This window comes from Manacus candei, unplaced genomic scaffold, assembly GCF_025592945.1.
Source record: "Manacus candei isolate 608988 ecotype Guabito, Panama unplaced genomic scaffold, ASM2559294v1 h1tg000033l, whole genome shotgun sequence".
NCBI lineage: Eukaryota > Metazoa > Chordata > Aves > Passeriformes > Pipridae > Manacus > Manacus candei.
In genome coordinates, this window is record NW_026138081.1 from 2194290 (window position 1) to 2214949 (window position 20660).

Below are 20660 nucleotides of genomic sequence, written 5' to 3' on the forward strand. Positions count from 1 at the left end.
TCTTACAGCTTGCTTGTGTCTCAGGTACTTCTTGGTCAATGCACAAGGAGTCGAACTGAGCAGCACGAGGAACAGTGTCATGGGTTGTAATGTTTAAGCAAAAGTCCTGTGCTCTTAGCACAGGTGTTGGCTGACAGGAGTAATAAGGAGGATTGAGAGGGAACTTTGTGACTGATATTCCCAGTGCTGTCCATGTAAGAAATCAATTTATAGTTGAGTTATAGAAAAAATAAATACATGTGTTTTTAAATGGCACCAGTACAAGATTTCAAATTCTGTAGGATTCATCTATGGGGTTTCCACAACATAGTCACGCTGTTATCACTGGCTAATAATTCTGTGTGCGAGTGCTTAAAAAAATCTATGAGATAATAGAAAGGAAAACTAAGGTAGAAGGGAAGAAAGAGGTTTGACAATTATTAGAATGTGTCGCAGCAAAACAAGTTTTTCATTCTAAATACCATCATGGCAAAGTGGTAATTCACTAACTACTCTCCTGAGGCAATGTCTTCATTGCGAATTTTTGCCTGAAAGTAGTGGAGAGTAGGATTGGGTATGAAATGTTTATTATTTATGAGAAATTCTGAACTGCCAAGAGTGTTGACTTCCAGATGTTTTTCAGACTGTAGGTTTCAGTGACCAATGACACTTTAAACAGTTTAAAACCAAGTTCATCCCATGACAGCATCTTCATCATTAGTGCACTGACTGTTCTGGGGTACATTTGTTTCTCATTTTGACTAGGTATTACTAGGTATTACAACTCAGCATTAAAAAAAAATCCTTTATCAATCAGAACTTAATAAATTATGTTCCTACAGAAAATTGTTTTACTTAACAAAATGCTTTTGTCAGAAACAGCCCCAGCAGCGTAGACGTGCAGCAGTGGTGATAGCTGTGAGTGCCATCAGCTTTAGCCAGGCCATGATTTCAGAAGTGCCACTGATTTTCAAAACACCAAGATTTCACCCATTGTAGGTGTACACTTGCAAGCAACATACTGTCAGGAAAAAATTAATTTCTGTGGCTTTGGAATTTGAAAACAAATTTAGGCTGCCATAATACAGACAATTTTATACTAACAGCCTGATTATAGTGAAATGTTTGCAAATCTGAGTGATTATTATAATAACCTTTTCCAACTGAAGTTTTATATGCCACAAAAATACCATTGCTGTTAGTTCACAAGCAGATTTCCTAATTATACTCATTTTCCATCTCAGCTCTCTACAATTTTCTGGTGTTAATCATCGTATTTTGACTTTAAAATGCTAGAAACCGGAGGGTAGATGTATTGCAAGGAACTATACATGGTCATCTCCATCCTTAGCCTCACCCCCCCCACACCAAAAAAAAAAAAAAATTTAGGACTGTATTGGCTGTAGAAAGTGAAGTCACAAACTTATTCTATACCAAGGACAACTAAAAATTGGACACTTTTCAGAAAATACATTTAGTAGCATGTGTTCTCTTTCTGAAGTGACCAGACAGTTTTCTTGATTGATAGAAAAAAAAATTACAGTTTCTTAATTGAAATTGAAATTAATTGTTAAAATCTATAAATACATGGGGTTTTTATCTTCTCCTTCTCTTTTCAGTTGTCAGTTTGCCTGTTACTTCAGGTCAGCCTGCTAAAATAGGAGTAAAGTCTAGAAAATGCCTGATAAAAAGTTTAATCTACCAAGAAAGTACTGTGAGGTTCAGAGAGATGCAGAGGCAGTGTGAGCTCTCCTCTGTTAATTAAGTGGAATAGGACAAATATATCACAGAAATGGGAATTTGCTGTCTGATTCCCTGTGCTTGTGTACCATAGCCAGCAGATGGTGCATAGCATGTTAGCATGGCAGAAGCCAGACATATCCTACAGGATGAGTGAAAATGTTTTAAATACCTGAAGGTGGTATCTTAGGATCAGCTGCTTTTGCTGGCCACTTGAGTTTCTTTCTGTACACCCCCTGATTCTTAAAACTAATAAACTCATATTAACTACTCTAATTTCTCTAATAATATTCCCTCTCCTTGTTGATTCATCTTTTCAGAAAGCTATGTTGGAGTCACTTAGCAGTGTCTATAAAAAGAGGGGAAAACATGGAAAGGCAAAATAAGAATTTTTAATGAGTAGCTGTGTTTTAGTAGTTACTGTTTATCTTTGTCACTAAAATACTATACAAGCCCTACTGGGCAGTATTCAAGCTTTCTACAGATAAGAAGACAGCTGTATCTGTGTTAAAAGAGAACAATAGAATAAAATAAAGAAATGCATTCAACATTCAAAAACATAGAAGTTAATTTTTCTGCTTGGCAGGAATTTTACGAAGTAAGAGACTACTTTTTTTTCTTTCCTTGCATGCTTACATGTTTGTGCCAATATTTAAAGGGATTTGGGATTGTTTATTTATTTGTTTGGTTTTTTTTCCTGAGGAGTGGAAGGGATTACATATATAATGCAAATTTCAGGACTACTATACCATGCATAGCAGAACAGTAAAAATCTCAAACACACGGGGGCACCACTAGTTCAACTCGGGCAGTTTATAACACTTTAAATTCGTAATGGGAAATGTGAAGTCCTATTTTCATTTTGCAAATATCATTGTCTACCGTAAATTCAGTACCCCAGAAAGCCTTTTGCATGTTTGTGTTTGATTTGGTTGTTTTGTTTTTATTTCTTAAAAGCACTTCAAATGAAATGATTGTTGGTAAAGGTGCTGATGTGACAGCCTAGAGTCTGAAGTTTTCCATCTCCAGAAGAGGCATAATGTTTTCAACCTCAGTGACAACATTAAATGAGGTCTCCTAAATCCTGACCGTTTGTAGGCATAAGAAAATATGAAAAATATGATGCCTCTTAGGGAGGCTTTTGACTCTCCTGTTGAGACTGCTTGTAGCTACTGAGAAAAGACTGGGGTTGGTTTGATTATTTTGAAAGGAAATAAATACCTGTTTATTGCTTCAGAAAAATGTTGGTACTGTTTCCCTGATTGAGATGATAAGAGAGTCTGGAACATTTTGCAAATATTTCTACTAACAACTGGTAGTTAATGACTTGTCAGCACAGACTCTGTACAAATAGCACTTTGCATGAAACCTACTGTCTGCAAAATTATGCAGATTACTCATGCATGTTAATAATATGTTTTGTTTACATTTTACTAATAAGAAAACTTAAGTGCTGTATAACTTTACTGTCTGTCCTGTATCATACCTGTTAGACTACTACTTGCTTCCTACAAGGACAGTAAAATATTTGTATTAGAAAGTTGCAAAAACTTTTGCTGATGAATGCACTCGGTAAAACCAGTGCAGAAATGCGCTTTGCACTCATTCACTTTTGGGCTAATGTGTCCTATTCTTACACCCGAATATATTTGGACTTCCTCAGGTGACTAGAAGTCAAAGGTTATTGTACGATACTGGGGGTCAGCAAACATGGCAGTGTGACGTCTGTGTCCTCTTTGCTCTAGTTTACATCCTCCATGCCAGCCTCCAGGGATAGCAGTGGAGTCCTGGGGCCGGCCGTGCGGCTGAGCTGGGCAGACCTCCCACAGCCTGCCCTGCTGATTCAGGGCTGCTTTGTTAGTGCAGAGAGACCACACAATCATTTGGGATTGGGGTTGTTATACCTGTTCGATAGAGAAAGTCTTGCTGCAGTTAAGACATAAAGTTGTATTCACATTGGGACTGCTTTTGCACACGTGACTTTAATCAAGCACTGTGTTATGGGCCTGGCATTTAACAAACAAAATCAAACCCCAGCATCACTCTATTAGTCTCTGCTTTCAGGTTTTGTTTGTTGTTTTTGGTTTTTTGGTGGGTTTTTTTTCCAAATTACTCAAATAGCCCAAGAAATATTGTTTCAAAATTTAACATGGACGTCTCAAGTTTGTAACATAAAATGAAAGTGGTAAAGCTAATTTTTTATATATTAATATGGTAGATATCTAGATTTGTATTTTCTTTGTATTTTATTCTGCAAATTGTATTATTAAACATAACCAGAATTTGAGTATCAGGCAGTGGTGGTGCATGTTGAAAGAGAGGTACTTTAGAATTCTAATTTCTGAATTTAAAAGCAAATGACAGTGACAGATGACAGTGCTAGATGACATCAGTGGCGCTTATTGTGGATTTTCTTTATCTGAGTGAGTGATATGGCACAGGTCTATAAAGAAATTGCACATAAAATGTTTATACCTCTAACTCCACAAACAGGAAGATAATGAGATGATATGACTTTACTTTTATTAAAGAAAAGTCTTTGAAAATTTGGCCCATATTATCCTTGATTCCATATGAATTTATAAGACATGGCAAGCAGTGAATAAATAAGAAAGCCAAGTTGATGTCTGTGTTGCTATGTGGAGGTCATACCATGTTACCTCAATGTTTTTCACAACCTTCCCTCTTGAGGAGCAAGAGCAGGATCCAGTGAAGGCAGTAAGTGTTACCACTGTGGACTCTGACACTTCTCAATTTTGGCAACTGCCCTTCCTCTATGCCCTGCAGGAGGGGTGCAGGCACTATTCCTGTGTTCTCAGTGTGGCTGGGGAGATGTAGGGAAAATTCTCAAAACTACTGTTTTCATCAGAGAAGTCAGTCAGTGGGGAACACAAGAGGAAAAGTGTACTAATCCCTGTTTCTCACTAAATCTCCATTATTTGCCTGTGGATCTGACTAAGGGACCTATTTAGATTTGAGGCTTTGAAACTTTTTCTTGAAACATCATCATCTGGTGACTGCGGAAGAGTCTGCAGGTGTCACATGTCTCTTCTGAGGAACCAAGAAGATAAAGAGGCTCCAACTCCTAAAACCTCATACTAACCAATGTTACGTGGTACAGATTACTGCTACTGTTCATGAAGTCAACTTTAAAAGATGCCATCAAAGGAGAAAGCTGTTTGAGATGGGACTCTTTCAGGAAAGAAAGAGGGCAAGTCTGTAGGGATTCAGAATTAAGTAGAATCTCCAGTACCTTAAGGTAATTAATCAATTAGAATGGGATTTGTAGCCCATACAATTACTTTTTTTGTACGTGTTACTAGAGGGAAAAAAAATCCAATAAGAGAATAAGAAACTTGACAAGAAGAGGGAATATGACAGCTTCTGTATTGTCTTATCCTTTATAGTAATTATGTTTTTTTGAGTTGGCAGATAGTATATAGAAATTTAATACAAAACTGTAAAATTTCATCTACCAATCAGTTATAGTCCCAAAGAATTTAAAAAATCTATCAGTGAAGATCAGCCAAATTATGATGATCTTTTGTTTTTAATGATTTTTTTTCCCCTACTTGTCTTTCACATAGCTAAAATGTTTCTAACTAATGACACAGCATGAGGAACAAATAAGAGGAGCTTGAAGCTTTGGCCCAGTCCCAGAGGTTTGATATCATTGGCATGAGTGAAACCTGATGGGTTGATGAGACCTTTGACTGGAGTGCCCTGTTGGACAGTTACAGGCTCTTCAGTAGGGATAGGCAGGGCAGAAAAGGTGGAGGGATGGCACTGTATGTTATAGAAGGGATAGAATGCATGGAGCTCACAGTTGGCAATGGCACAGTCGAGAGCTTCTGGGTAAGAATCAAGTCAAACAAATAGTGTGGATGGCATTGTGGGAGTCTGCTATAGACTTCCCAGCCAGGACGATGATGCCAACAAATTATTCTTTGAGGAACTAAGGGACACTCCCTAGTCAACTGCCCTTGTCCTCCTGGAGACTTCAACTTGCCAGAAATTGACTGTGAGCACCACACAGCTGGTACAACCTGGACCAGAAGATTTCTAATGGCAGCTTTATGGAACAGATCCTGAGGGAACTGACTCAAAAAAATGCCCTCCTTGATCTGCTGCTTGTCAACAGGGTGGATCTCGTGAGCAAAGTGGAGACTGGTGGCTGTTTTGGCCACAGTGACCACAGAGGGATTGAGTTTAAAATCTCTGTTGAGAGGAGGAAAAGTGCCAGCAAAACCTCAACTCTGGACATGAAGAGAGAAGAGACTTCAGGCTGCTCAGGGAATTTGTAAGTAAAGTACCCTGGAAAGTGTTTTTACAGGTGCTGGAGTCCATCAGTGCTGGTCACTTTTTAAACATTACCACCTAAGGGCACAAGAGCAGACAATTCCAAATGTCAGAAGACAAGCAGGCTAGGCAGAAGGCTGGCCTGCCTGAGCAGGAATCTTCTCTTGGAAATAAGGCAAAAAAAGAAGGGTGTATGCCCAGTGGAAGCAAGGTCAAGTGACATGGGAAGAATTCAGAGATGCTGCTTGCCACTGTAGGGAGAAAATTAGTGTGGTCAAAGTTCAGCTGGAGTTGAAGCTGCCAGAAATGTGGGGGACAATAAAAAGAGTTTTTTTCAAATACATTAGTGACAATAGGCAATGTAGAAGTATCATCAGCCCCTTACAGGATGAGGATGGTCACCTCAGAAATGGGGACAGAGACAAGGCAGAGGAATTTAATACTTTCTTTGCCTCTGTCTTCAACATGGATGACAGACCAAGGGGATCTCAGTGCCCTGAGCTGGAGGACCATGACTGTGAGAATAATCAACTCCCAATTGACCTTGAAATTTTACTGATGTAATCTTTTTGGATTTTGGTAAAGCTTTCAATACTGGATCCTTCTGGACAAAATGTCCAGCCCACAGCTGGATAAACACATCATGTGGTAGGTGAGCAATTGGTTCATGGGTCGAACACAAAGGCTAATAATGAATGGGGTGACATCAGACTGGTGACCTGTCACTACTGGGGTTCTGCAGGGCTCCATCTTACCTTCAACATCTTCATCTTCAACATCTTCATAAATGATTCGGACACGGGACAGGAAGGGATACTAAGCAAGTTTGCAGATGACTCAAAACTGGGAGGAGCTGTTGACTCCCTCGAAGGCAGGGGATACCTCAACAAATTAGAGGACTGGGCAATCCCCAACCATGTGAAGTTCAACAAGGGGAAGTGCCGGATTCTGCACCTTGAGTGGAAGAGAGAATTGAATGAGTATGAATGGGGCAATGAATAGGAAAATTTCTGAAGTTCAGTGGAGCAGTAGAGAGAAAACATGGTCCTGTTCTGGATGATTCTGGTGCATCCATGGTTCACACTACAGGAGTGAAAGGAGGATTTTTTCATAAGTGTGTTGACATCGATGGAGCATTTGGACTTCTCATGCAGCTGGTGTCAGTGCCAGTGAATAAAGTGTTCCAACCTTTCATTGGCACATTTACATTTATAGAATTGAAATACTGTCCCATCCCTCGTGGGATAAAGGAGGTCACTGTTTTCCAGTAGTTGCCCTGTTTCCCTGAGCCATGCACTGCACACGTGGTCATTAGTGAGGTTGTGCTGTGGCAATGACAGGAGTGTGCTGTTTGCTGGATGTGCTTTCCCTCACTCTGTTGATGCGGGGTGGCTGGAAGTCAGAGCAGCAGAGGGGCCCGTGGCTGTGTGCTGCATGTTGCACTGTTTGTAAAAAGGGTAAGCTTGTCCACACAGTGAAGTGTGAAAGCTTCTGCTGAGACTGAAGGGCAAGTAAATATAGTCCATTAGAGGACTGTTCAACCAAGGCAGGCTTAAGAGATTGCTTTTTTCACTTTGTCAGCAAGTGAGCTGCTGGATTTTTTTTATTGTGTATACAATTTGAATAATGACATATAAGCTACTGTTATAAATTTATTGTGAGGGGCATGGGCATTACTTTGGTCCTAACCATTTCACAGTAAAAGCCTTTCATATCTTAAATATTTGTACTGTTTGTAATTAAAATATGGGATAAAATTGAATTGTTCACTGAAAGCAAGATCAGTAGTTGTATGGGGTGTGTGCTTAAGGCTTTAGAAAACACATTGAAAGGAATTTGTCCCTCTGCAGAGAAAAAGAAAATTAGTCTTTATAGTTTCAAGAAACTTGGTGTCATTAAGAAGAAGACAAGCTGACTCTGGAATCTGGGATGCCTGAGCATGTATAGCTGTAGTGTTTTTGGGTTTCCTGAGGCATGCTCTTGAATGGTTAAGGAAGTTGGCTAGGTCTGTATTTTTCCATTCTTTGTTCTCCTATGCTTTTTCTCCTTCCCTATTCTCTTATTTAGCAGCTTCTGTGGAATAGTCACAATGTGTTAATTTATATTTTTTTTCAGTACTTCTCATTTCCTGTGCTTAATCAATCTCAGTACATAGAACAAATAGTCCAGATTAACAAAAGATTTTGCAAAGTAGCGAAGATGGTATTGCATCTCTGATTAATAATCTATTTGCTCCCTCAGAAATCTGAGGCAAATAGGATAATGTATACCAGGCTTCTCTTGCAGCTCATATTTGCTTGGAGTTAGGTCAAGATCATAAGAGGTACAGTTTTTCTCAGGGAGAATACTCCTCTGTGCACCTGGGAGGGGCTTGGACACTAAGACTAAGGCATCTAGTATGACTCTCTAAAGTAAGGGGCTTTAATTTGGGATCTTGGATTCATTTATTCACAACAGATACTCGTGATCCTTTCTATTTTGTATCTCCTTGTTAAGATTGACCAAATTACCTCTTTTCTGAATTTTTAAGTGGGGTAACCCTATCTTCACTGTTACATGGGAAATGGTTTCAATCAGACTGAAAGGGAAATTCGTCCCATTATTTCTCTTTAAATGTTCTGCAATCATTTTACACTTTTGAAAATCCATTCTCATTGACTTTCTTGAACTGACTCTTCTGGGGGACAGCATTGCCTGTTTGAATTTGACGTGGAGGATTACTCCCAATAGCAGATTTGTTTCAGCTGAGCTTTATGCTACCAACAGACCGGTGCCAGTAGCTAGAACTTCAGCAGACTAACAGCATTTCCATCGGATGTGTTCGGTCAGGGGAATATTCAATACTTGCAAGAAACTAGTTGCTTGTTGTGTTTCTTTTCCTTTTATTTTTTTTCTTTTTCCCTCCAAGAATTGAGTGGTTAAGTTGTTTGTATGGGTGGGAGACTCATACAGACAGTATTGCCCCTGCAAAGAAATGGGCTGAAATGTATGCAGTTTAAATTTTTAATCATTCCAAGTATCTCCAATTGAGATGGTACCAGCAGTTGATGAGGTAATTAAATACTTTTCCAGAATTATAAGAAAGGTGAGACATTGTTCCAGTTTTATTTTCCACCCAGCAACAGTTCCAGACCAGTGCCAGCTGATAACATGTATGCATATATTTTAAGTGGAATTCAAAGCTTACTTAAGACAATACTGATCTCATCCCAAGAGACCTAAACTTCTAATTTATCCTGTAGGAATGCAAAATACCTACATACTCACACAGAAATCCTGCATGTGAAAGGAAGCTGATTATTTTGGAGGGATTTTCTCTGGTAGAATGTGGCACAGAAAAGCCTGTTCATATGAGGAGTAAGGAGAGATGGGAAAAATATCTAGCCCATCCTTTCTCAATACAAGAGTGTTTGTCTGTACTATTCTGGATTTTTGCTAGTCTAGGTTTGAATAATTTAACAATGGTGTCTCTCATGGTTTCTTTGGATAGGAAATTATGAAAAGTTCCTCAATATTTAGTTGTCTTGTCTTTTTCTTTCAGACTCTCCCTGAAGGTTCAAGAGACCCATCTTGTGCTATTTTTGTAGCTGACTGTATATGTTTGTATCACAATATTTTGACATGGTAGCTGCAGTGTATTTAATCCTAATAAGTTTCTTCAAATCGGTACTGTTATAATACCAAAACTAACGCAGCTTGAGAGTTACTGTACATAATACCCCTATTTGGTATATCCATAGCATTTCATTTTTATTATTGTAGTCTTTGCTGAGTGCACTATTTATCAAAGATTATAAGGAATGAGTTTTGCTGATGCTATTAAATCACTCAAGTGTGCTAAATTATGGCACCAGAGCAGGTGCTGTTGTCTCCAGCTCTTCTGGAAAGAAAGGAAGGGAAAAACCCTGAAATGATCCTGGACATTTATACCTAAAGGAAACAATTCTTCTTATTAATATAAAAAGATTGGTTTGTACTCACTCAAGGGAATTCTTGGCAGTCGGTTTAAACTTACATGTATATATAGCACACTGGAGCCTGCTGAGTACCTCTGTTTTCTTTATGGATGGAGCTTTGGTGCCAAGAGGTCTGCACCACATACAAGCATAGATAGGCTTCTATCTGATGGATTGTCCCATAGTGGACCACATTGTATACAGGATGTTCAAACACGTATTGATTATGCGGGTCTGTAGTTTACAGCAGAATCATAAACTGATGCTTTTAAGTACATATATGTAATCAATCTTTATGTGAAGGAAATCAGTACAAAAGAGAAATGTTATGCTATACATTAGACATTATATTAAATTAAATTAGGTTGCATGTACGTTATACACTTTTTAACCTTATCACCATAACATTATTGTGTTCCAAGCATCATCTTTGTGTGGACTATGGATTGTAAATGTATAAAAAAGTCCATAGTGTGTATAATGCTATTCTGCTTTTAGTGCTGTGTCTCATGGTTAGCTCCAAATGAAAGTCCCATATAACAGAGACGTAAATTTTCTATAGGGGTACTTTTATGTTTGTTACATATCTGTAAAACTTTTCTGCAACACTGCATTACGGAGTAAGAGACTTGTACTTAGGGGGGAAAATTAGCACATTGATTAGATTTTAGACGGTTGTGAAAATAAAATAGAAATATATAGACTTATAGACTAACTTGTTTCTGGTACCAAACGTCCAACTGATTATTTACCAAATATAGACAATTTGGCTCAACTACCACTTTTAAATGGAAAAATGAATACAAAATTCGTGTTTTGTATTTGACTGCCTTATGTTTGCAATTTTTGCAAGTGATTATGTTAGCTTACAATGTTTAGCTGTATAAAAGATGATTTAGGCTGGTCATGTTTATTTGTAATTTGGGACAGGAGTACTTGAATGATTCCTTTGGAGCAGCTTTCATGTTCAGAGGCTTTATTCCTGTCTTCTGGATCTATGAAAAATATATGAATTGAAAATACGACTATTTGGTGATAATATGGTGTTTATGCTATTTACCCAAACATTTATGTCTGCATTCACTCTTTAACTCATATTTTCCAATTGGTCAAATTCCTTCTCGTCTCATTCATTGTTAGTGGAATTTATATGTTGACTGTATGTTGTTAGCCCTCTTTATATAGGGTTTTAAAAAAATATTGTGCTGCTGTCACACAACCATCTCAGTTGCTGGAGTGTGTGTGGTGGCTGTCTTATGTCAGGGAAAAAGAACATGCTTGAAACTAACTTTTTATTTGTCTGAAATTCAAAAGAACAGTGTATAACTGCATTTAGAAAACTCCACAGGCAGCTGGGGTTTAGCCTGTGGATACATTTGGTCAACAAAGCGTGCAGAAAAGATCTGGGGCAGATAAATATTTGTGGAGAGGCATATAGAGAGAGTGGCCTGAGCTTGTTTCCCAAATCTTTGGTGAAAGACCCTACTTGTCAAAGGCAAGGCACTCAGCTGAGATGTGTGGAAGAAGGCCATAGCAAACCACTTCTGTGTGCATTTACCCAAGACCAGTGGGCCCATCATTGTGTTCTCTGCCACTGAGTTATAAAACCTGCTGCACAGTGCTGCTGTAACCCTGCAGTGATGGTGATCTCAGTCCCACGGGGCAAATATAAAAGCCTGCATCTAGTAAAGGTGTAGAAGTCGCTGAATGTGATGTTTTGTACTAAATTGACTACTGTGTACATGCACAAGAATTCCCATCAACAACAGGGACTCTTCATCACTTTTCACCATTACTGCAGGAAATGGAAGTTTACATTTAAGAGTTGATTTGAATTTGAATTAAAAATAATTTTTCGAGGTTTATACAACCAAATTTGCTAAAATACTCTGGGTCCCCAAGGACCTTAACACCCTAAGTCCCCTTGGGACTTAATTTATTAATGTATTTCTAGGCTGTGCAGATAGTGTTATTTTTTTCTACAGTGTCATTAACTTTGTCTTCTTGCTGATGCTGTCTTGGCATATCTTCTGTTATTAGTTTCTACAGTGAACAGTATCAGTGACTGAAGATGATTGTACACCAGATGTATCAAGTTTCATTATTGTCTCCTGTTTGTTTTTCTTTGCATTTTTTTTGCCTAAAACTTTCATTGTTAAGGAAAAAAACAACCCTAAGAATAATAATATGTGGCTGATTTTGTTTCCTAGTTTCATTTTTCATTATCTAAGTTACTGGATTTAGGTCACATGGTTACATTTCTAAAAGAGATACTTAAAATCTAAACTTGGATCTGTCTCTAAAACAATTACATATAAGAGAGAGATACATATATTTTAAATAGAAGTCTGGATTACTGGAAACAGCTAAAGTACTTACACTTTTAATCTTGTAAAACGACAGTGTGTATAAATTGTCTTTGCTAGGTGGTGCACATGAGGGTCTCCAGCACTTGGGTCCTTATGGCAATATCCCAAACATTGTGGCTGAGCTGACAGGTGATAATGTACCAAAGGATTTCAGTGAAGATCAAGGCTATCCTGACCCTCCAAATCCCTGTCCTATTGGAAAAACAGGTAATTTGGCTGTAGCCTTTGTACCTCTGTCTTCACTCTACATCTTCCAGTCTTTCAACTGGGTGTTTTTGTGTTTTTAGATGAGCTTTTTTTTTTTTTTTTTTTTTTTTTTATATGTGCACCTTCTGTATTGCTATATGACTGCTGGAGAAGGTCACGTGAAAAAATAATTATATTGACCTCAGAGTAGAAGATAGTGAGATTGATGATAGCATCTTGTTCCCAAGGGACTTCATTTTCAGGCTGGCCCCTGAAAAAAGTTATCTTTCTGTACAGTCCATTATTTTAGAGACTTTCATTGTGCCAAGAGGAATGAAACTGTCTGCCCTGATCTCCAACCCAGACCATGAGTCAATATTTAAGATACCTTGGCTCCAATCCACGTGTCTTTATAGCTCACTGAGGGTGCCTGTCTGCCAAGAAATGGAGAACTATGTGGATGTACCCCAAGATGTTGCATGCAGGCTCAGTCTGGCAGAGGAGCAGTGCAGCCTCTGAGTGCCAGAGAGGTGCCCCAGACACCCAGTGTGTCCCTCAGCTCACAGTTGCACATGTACCGAGCCCTGCAGGTGGCTAGTGCTGAAGGATCACTAAAGCAGCACTGCATGTGCGTAATATAGACATACTCTAAGAGAATTGATCTTTTTCCTGTTATTTGAGCCAAGGAATGACTTCCAGTACTGAAAGTAGTAGTAAAACACTCATTGGCTGCCTTGGGAGCTCAAACTGGGAATGAGTACTCTATTTTTCTCTCGTTTTTTATTTGTGAGCTAAGATATCCTTTAAAAATGCTTTCTGTTTAGTCTTCTTTTATGTTATTTGGAAAATGCAGAACAGTTGTTTGTATTCTTGTTTAAAAATGTTCTAACTAGCTTAGAATTCATCAAAAAATAATATTTGTCATGAAAAGTTTTGTGAAGTATTTTTACATTTCATTCAAAAATTTGACAAAATTTCAAATAGCCCTTCCTTACTGTTTTCTATTACAGCCCATTTGGTGATGATGCCTACATCTCTTCTGAAATAATACCTCCTCTTCTAATTTTTTCAGTATAGCTGTTTGACAGGTTGCAAATGATGGGTTTAGGTTTTCTCACACACACAAGCACACACACAGACTTTCTATCTTCTGTGCTTGCCCGTTAGACTTCTGTTAGTGATTAGATAAATAAATTAAAAACATGGCATTCAGGGAAATGCCTTTGAAAATCCCTCCAATTTTTCTTTCTTAGGCGAAATAATAGTTGTTAGCTAAGCTAATACAGTCAGATCTGAACACAGGGGGAATTCTTAGGGAAATGCTGCCTGCTCAGATAAATGGCTCTGTCATAGGTATGCCATGAGTGAAGATAGTATCTACTAGGATTAGAGTAAAATGTTTTTCAGAGCCTTAAATGGAAATTCAAGTGCTGACTGTATTATGCATACAAATTACCAGAGGCCTTCCTCAATCAGGTCTGTGGATTTGCTTAATGGAAACAATTTTTCCAGTCACTGTCTACATATGCACATTCCACAGCAGGAATACATAAGCCTGGAGCACTTGAGCTTGAAGACTTTTAGATTAGCAGTCACAGAGGGCACACATATGCCCAGCTGCCCTTTGTGTTTTCTAGCAAAAGACACACATACTCTGAGAAGATTGACCACACTTCTCTTGTCACCTGTTTCTCCCTTGAGATAACCTTGTCCCTGCCGGGACTGAAATAATTTTTAAGTGCTTTAGTGATATCTGAGTTACTTAGCCAATATATATAGTTTTCCCCTATTTTCTGTTGGCAACTTAATTTTTTCCCCATCCTAAGGAGCAAATAGGGAAAGCAGGATCTGTTGAACCCAGAATAACCTCCTCAAGTCATTACATCAACTCAAGTTTAAGTCAAGCCTTTATTGTTTCTCACATCTAAGAGAAAAAAATAATCCATCTGTAAATCTTTTCACGTGATGACACACAAGGACAAAAGGGAAAGTCCACATGTGTGTGCTCCAGAGTGCCTGTGTTCTGGCAGATGTAGCTGCTTGGATGCCCAGCCCTGGCTGGAAGGATCTTCTTCGGTGTGTCTGAGAGGAACTTGGACTGCAAGTTCCCCATGATGGCAAAGCAGAGGGAGCTCCAGGAGCAGACTCTATCTAAAAAATACTCTGGCTTCAAGTTGCTGAAACTTTGTTTAATCTAAAGATGACTTGTTTTGGTAAAAAGACTGTAAGTTGATTTTTAAATGGGTATTATCTTGACGTGACACTCTCTACAGAACCATCCATTGTGGTTAAAGGAGGTTTCTAGACCAATCAGACTAGTTACCAATCTGCAGAAATGTCTTCATCATAAAACTTCTACCACATTGCATTTTTAGGAGATCTTATGATGCATAAATGATTTTCAGCCAATTTGAACAAAGTAGCAAACCAGAAATGGAGCTCCATGAAGAGCTGCTCAGTGAAGGAAATTCAGTCTTTGTTCAGAGCAATGTTTTAGCATAAGCTTCAAAAGTATTGCCTAAACCATTTCTAAAACTACCTGTGAGGATTTAAAAAAGAAAAAAAGATCCCTTCTGAATAGGAACAGGATACAGTTCTACATAAAATCCGTGCAATAATGAAAAGAAAAACAAAAAGGAGGAGGAGAGCTTGGAAAATAAATTTTGTTTAGTTTTGAAGTTTCATTAAGTTGCAAGGTTTTGGGGTTTTTTAAATTAAATACATCCTGACAAATTCATTTCAAAAGAAAAGAAAACTGGTATTTTCTAGTCATCCCGTTCTTTATTTTTTTTTAACTGCATGATTGCATTTAAGAAATTTGATGACTAATGTGGCACATATTGTGTGTTTCAAAGCTGCTAAGTACTCAGTGCTTTCTAACATACTTTTGCAGTTGATGATGGGTGTCTAGAAAACACCCCTGACACAGCAGAGTTCAGCAGGGAATACCAGCTGCACCAACACCTTTTTGATCCAGAGCATGACTACCCCAACGTGGGCAAGTGGGTGAGTACATGCTTCCTGCTTATTTTTTTGCATGTGAAACTGGGTATTGTCTGCTGTCTGTGATACTATGAAAATAGGAAAATAGGAAAATATTGTCTTTATTGCTGGAAAAATTATCACCCTAAGGGAAACCACTCAAAAAAGATAAACTTGCCCTGAAAAATACAGAAATAGTGCTTGCGATTGATACGCACCCCAGAAAAATAGAAAGTAGAAATCCTTGTTTTATTACCTGTCCCAAAGCATGACAGCTATGTATGTACTTGATAAATGCAACAAACCACATTTCAAACTACAGTGAATAAGTAACCAAAATTAGTGCAGATCTTAGGACAAGATTTCAAAACATAACAGGACCCTAATCCAAAAGAATATCCAAGTTCAGTGGCTATTCATTGTTCAGCTACTTAGATAAAAAATAGCAAGAAAAACAAAAAAAGATGGAGTGCAGCAATCCCTAAACACCTTAAAAAATCCAGGACCAGACAGCTTGCTCTAAGGAATGCTCTCTGCCTTAAGGATTTTTGAGTACTTGATGCTGATTCTTCCTCTGCTCAGGTTGTGCACTATATTGAAAATCTATTTGACATGTCCCATGTAATAAATACAGTGAGATACACTAAGGGCAAAAATCTTGTTCTAAGCATGCAAAGACTATAATAACTGCAGCTAGACTATTTCTGCAGGCTAAAGGCTCCAAAGAAAGCTCAGCTGCTTAATCTTAGATTACATCAGTTAAAATGTCCAATCCCAAATCCATCTTCAGGCGCCAGGAAAACAATAACAATGATCATAATTTATGCTTCTAGAGCAAATAATGAAATCTCATTTTACATTGCTATAACACTTTACTTAAGATTGCCCTAAACCAGTGCTTTGTAAGTATATATCGATAAATGGACATGTTTGGCAGCCTCTTCTCCTGCTGTAATTGTGAGACAATGATTCATCATTCATAATCAAGCCAGTGTAAGATTTATAGTCTTAATTACTTATGTGAGTGCTAAATTTCTGGAGAGAATCATGCCAAAAATCCAAATTTTGGAGACTTGTGTCAGTAATTATCATCAAAGGTTTTCATCTAAAAAACACCAGATGGTGAACTTTCTTATTTCTGCCAGATAAGGTTGTTAATTTTCTTATTATTCATAAGTACTTTACTTTCATAATACCATTTTGAAGACTATAAAAGCACTTCTGTAAATCTTTGGCATCTAGTACTATTTCAGAGTCAAGCGTGTTGTCATTAGCAACATATATACGTAATAAATGGTAGTTAATCATTAGTGAATCCTGGACTTTTTTCATATCTCCATCCATCACTACTTATTCAGGGGGAAAAAGCTGCTCATGCATGGATTAAAGCAGACTCTTAGGTACTAAATAGTAATCACATCTAACTGCAGCTTAGCAAACTCCAGATCTTTCTAATTAGAGATGAAACAGCTGGTCATGTGCATGAGCAAATGTTCTGCCGAGATCCAGGAGAATTGCCTCATTACCTCCTCATTGTATATTATTGCATGTTAAAAATATAAATACAGTGGTATCTTTTTATGACTGGTTTTGTTATTTTTAACTCTCTGGAAAAATCAGAGAAACACTCTAAAAATTATTTGTTTGAGACTTGATAAAAGAGAGAGATCAGATCTTTTAGGTCACTCACTGTCATCTGCATTAGGTTGTAAATGACCAGCACAGCTGGCTGTGGGCTGCCCAGGCGGTAACTGTGTGCATCCAATCCTCCCACTGCCCCCAACCACCAAAATTCCCTCTGCCCACCAACAGCTTGTTCCTGTTTCTCGTGTCGAAGAGCCTAGGACTAAACACCACTAGGTCTGTGATGGCTGTCTACTTACAGACTGTGTTTCCAACAGCTCCTACTGGCACACACCCTGTAGGTGCAAGGCTGTCACCACCATCTGAAGCTTTCAGGGCAAGCGTGTCTCTTGGACCCATGTGGGCTGCCGTGTGCTCTTGGGAGAGCTTCTCTCCTGCCTTTTCCTTCCACAGTGCAGTTTAGGCACTGTTACAGTTCCCAGTGACTTGTCCTTTCCAGGACCCAACCTGCATTCCTTACCATAACAACAGTAAAACCCAACTTACATTAGCAGGTCAGGAAAAAAAACCTGCTTGTCTTAATGGGACAGAAGCAGGTTGGTTGGTTTGTTTTCATGATAGACTGTCATGCTTGCAAAGTACGAGACCTCTGCAGTACCTTGTGAATAACAGACACACTTTATAAGAGTCAAGCAAATCTAGAAGGTGTCTCATGCAGCAAAGTGTATGGTTCCATGTAGATGCTAAATATGATGTGTAAATACTGCTAATACATATAAAATATAAATATGTAAATCATGATAAATGTGCACTGGGTTAGGAGTGGGAAGAAAGAGGGAGAATTTTTTTGTCTCTGGAACAACTCTCCATATGTTAATATGCTGACCTGTGGGAAGTCTCTGGAACAGATTCTGTTTATAGAGTGAGATGCACAGCTTATACTCTCATCCCCAGCCCCTAAACTCTTTTTTTTTTCTCCTCATATGTGGAAAACGTAGAGGCGACAGTGGGAATAGTAAGATGAGGGACTTTTGGAGGTTGCTACCCTAGTGTACAAGTATAGTTTCTAAGATTTCAGGGTTTTTTTCCCCTCGGTTCAGACTTTTCCTTGCAGGACACAGATATTTTCCATTTGAGTCTGCCTTTTTTGCAGCTTATCTCTTCAGATGGTTTGAAGACGTGTTGTTGGCATCCAGAAAGACTTTCACAAAGACCATTTACAATATACAATTTACAGTACAAATCTAAAAACCACTTATATGTAAGTTGTTATTTATTGAAAGCCAAGGTGTTAACCAGTACCACATGTAGGGGTTGAAAAGAGAAGGGAAGTTAGCTGTGTTTTCTGACACCAGTATCAATACAAACAGAAAATTAAAAGCAACTATGTTCTTCAGCAACACTCCTTTGTACTGAAGCAATGGATGACATTTCACTCTAAGGATAGAAATAATGTCGGTTTTGCTTATCAGTCACAGTGGAGGGATCCAAGGCAATACAAAGAACGGCAAATGGGAAGCAGGGCTTAAAATATTCTACAAAGGTGAAATCCTTGTTAAGAAGTTACTGTGTGTGGCTTCCTAATTTTAATAGAAACCTGAACTAGTCACTCAGAATTTATTTTAATCCAACTACAGTTGTAGTGAGCAACCCTAAGTTATCTGTCTTTACCAACTGATATTGCTAAATATCTGGATGATAATGGTGATTATTAGGATATGTTATGACAGGTCTGGTCCCCCTCTTCAATTTTAGACAGTACAGATTGTATAATTCAGTGTAGTATGCCTGATGTAATAGAAATTGTCATGCTTGATATTCCTGGCAACACTGGAACTTCACTCAAAAAAAAAAAAAAGCCCTCCTGAAAGGGTGCAACCTTGCTAATGCTTTTCAGTTTTTCTCAATAGTTGTGCAGATGCACGTTACAGAATTGTTGATTAATACTGACTTGAAGATTCAGTGCAGTCTGAAATACTTCAAAGAGTGAATCTCTCTGGCATTAGTTAGTTGGTTGTAAATATTTTAACTTCTGATTTTTTTCCCACCCAAATCCGAGCCTGTAGCATCCTAATCCAAGTAGCCAGGAGGGTGCAAAGGAACCTTCAAGAGTGATAGGAAAGTAGCAAATCATGTGCAGCATGTCTCCAGATGAGCTATATCTTTAACTGGACAAACTCTGTGCCTTCATTCCTAACAACCTCTTGGTGAAGGATGGGCACTGCAGAGGCAAATTTTGGCGACTGATGAGATCAGACCATTACGCAGTGGAACATATTTTCAGGATTGCTATTACCATACAAGTATGTTCTTAGCTCATGCTCCATAACCTTATTTGCTTTGTACTCTGCATAATGCTGTAGTTATGGTCTTAAAAGATTCCCAAGCAGACTAAACAAAATATGATATTCATGGTTCAATTGTGAGGAATTTTTCTGAGTGACAGAAATGTTAGGTCCAGTAGTTAATTCTTTTTATTTCAGAGACACCATTTTTCCTCTCATGAAAAGTATAAGGTCAAAGAGTTTACAAAGAGAGGCTTTGGTGGTGTTTTGTTTCCTGAAGAGAATAATTCATACAAATGTGAGTTTCCTTAAAATGTTAAATTTAAGTTTTCCTGAAGAGAATTTGCATAAATTACTAGCCAAGAATGTCCGTCTTGGCCAACTTCATCTCTGTTCCCTTTTGGCACAGCTCAGACAAAATAACTGAGGTTGGGCAAGAGAGAGGCCTTGTGAATTTGGGGTTTAATGAACATGAGAAGTACAAAACAGACAATTTTGGCAGATTTCATTGTAACACTCGAAAATGTTTGTTTTTTCTCATATCAAGGCTGCAGAGAGGGTAGAAGTGTTTGGTGAATTTGTTTTGCGTTAGAATTACACTTTCTATTTATATAATCAATGTTAGGTCAGTTGTTTATAGCAGAATTAATGGCCTTGTTTATACAGTCTTCTGCTTTTATACATGTAATTCTTCTCTTCTTCCATGTTCAGGTTAGGGTTTGGTTTTGGTTTTCTTCATAATGTACAATTGAAACAAAATGTGGTGAACATGTGTGTGTTATTCTAGACTTTATTAGAATTCACTACTTGTAAGAAATACAACAATATGTGGATGCACTTATGTAAACTATGGTCAGAGGGGATTTTTGTGTTGGGTTTTTTTCTTTTTTCTTTTCTCATCATCATAACTTTCTTTTCTGCCAAGATGTTTCTGGCAGTTTTTAAAAGGTTTGCCATTAAAAACGTTATAGACCAAATGGGTTTTAGAAACTTTATTGAGGGCACTACTTAAACAAAGGAAGAGTTGGCGCTGAACTCCTTTCAACAGAGCTTTGCACTGGGGAGTGTTGATATCTGGAAGGGAATAAGCAAAGACAACAAAACAGTAGGAATGACGCCTATTGCTGTTTTTAAAAGACATTAGAAAATCCCTCATAAAGCAAATATTTTTTTGCTCCTGTTCTTCTGTCACCTCAAATGCATAAAAAGATATACCAGAGGCAGGAATCGTGCTTTCTCTCCCTCCTACTTTTTTTTATCTTTTACCTTCTGCCTTTTTT

General features: G+C 38.1%; 1 protein-coding gene across 1 annotated transcript in view; it reads left to right on the plus strand.

Moving 5' to 3' along the window:
* LOC127472891 (neuroendocrine protein 7B2-like) overlaps nt 1–20660 on the plus strand; it is a 46243-nt gene that overhangs the window by 18653 nt on the left and 6930 nt on the right. The window contains exons 3-4 of the mRNA XM_051791780.1: nt 12401–12550; nt 15423–15535. Coding sequence (XP_051647740.1) covers nt 12401–12550; nt 15423–15535 — 263 coding nt within the window. The remainder of the gene's footprint in view (nt 1–12400; nt 12551–15422; nt 15536–20660) is intronic.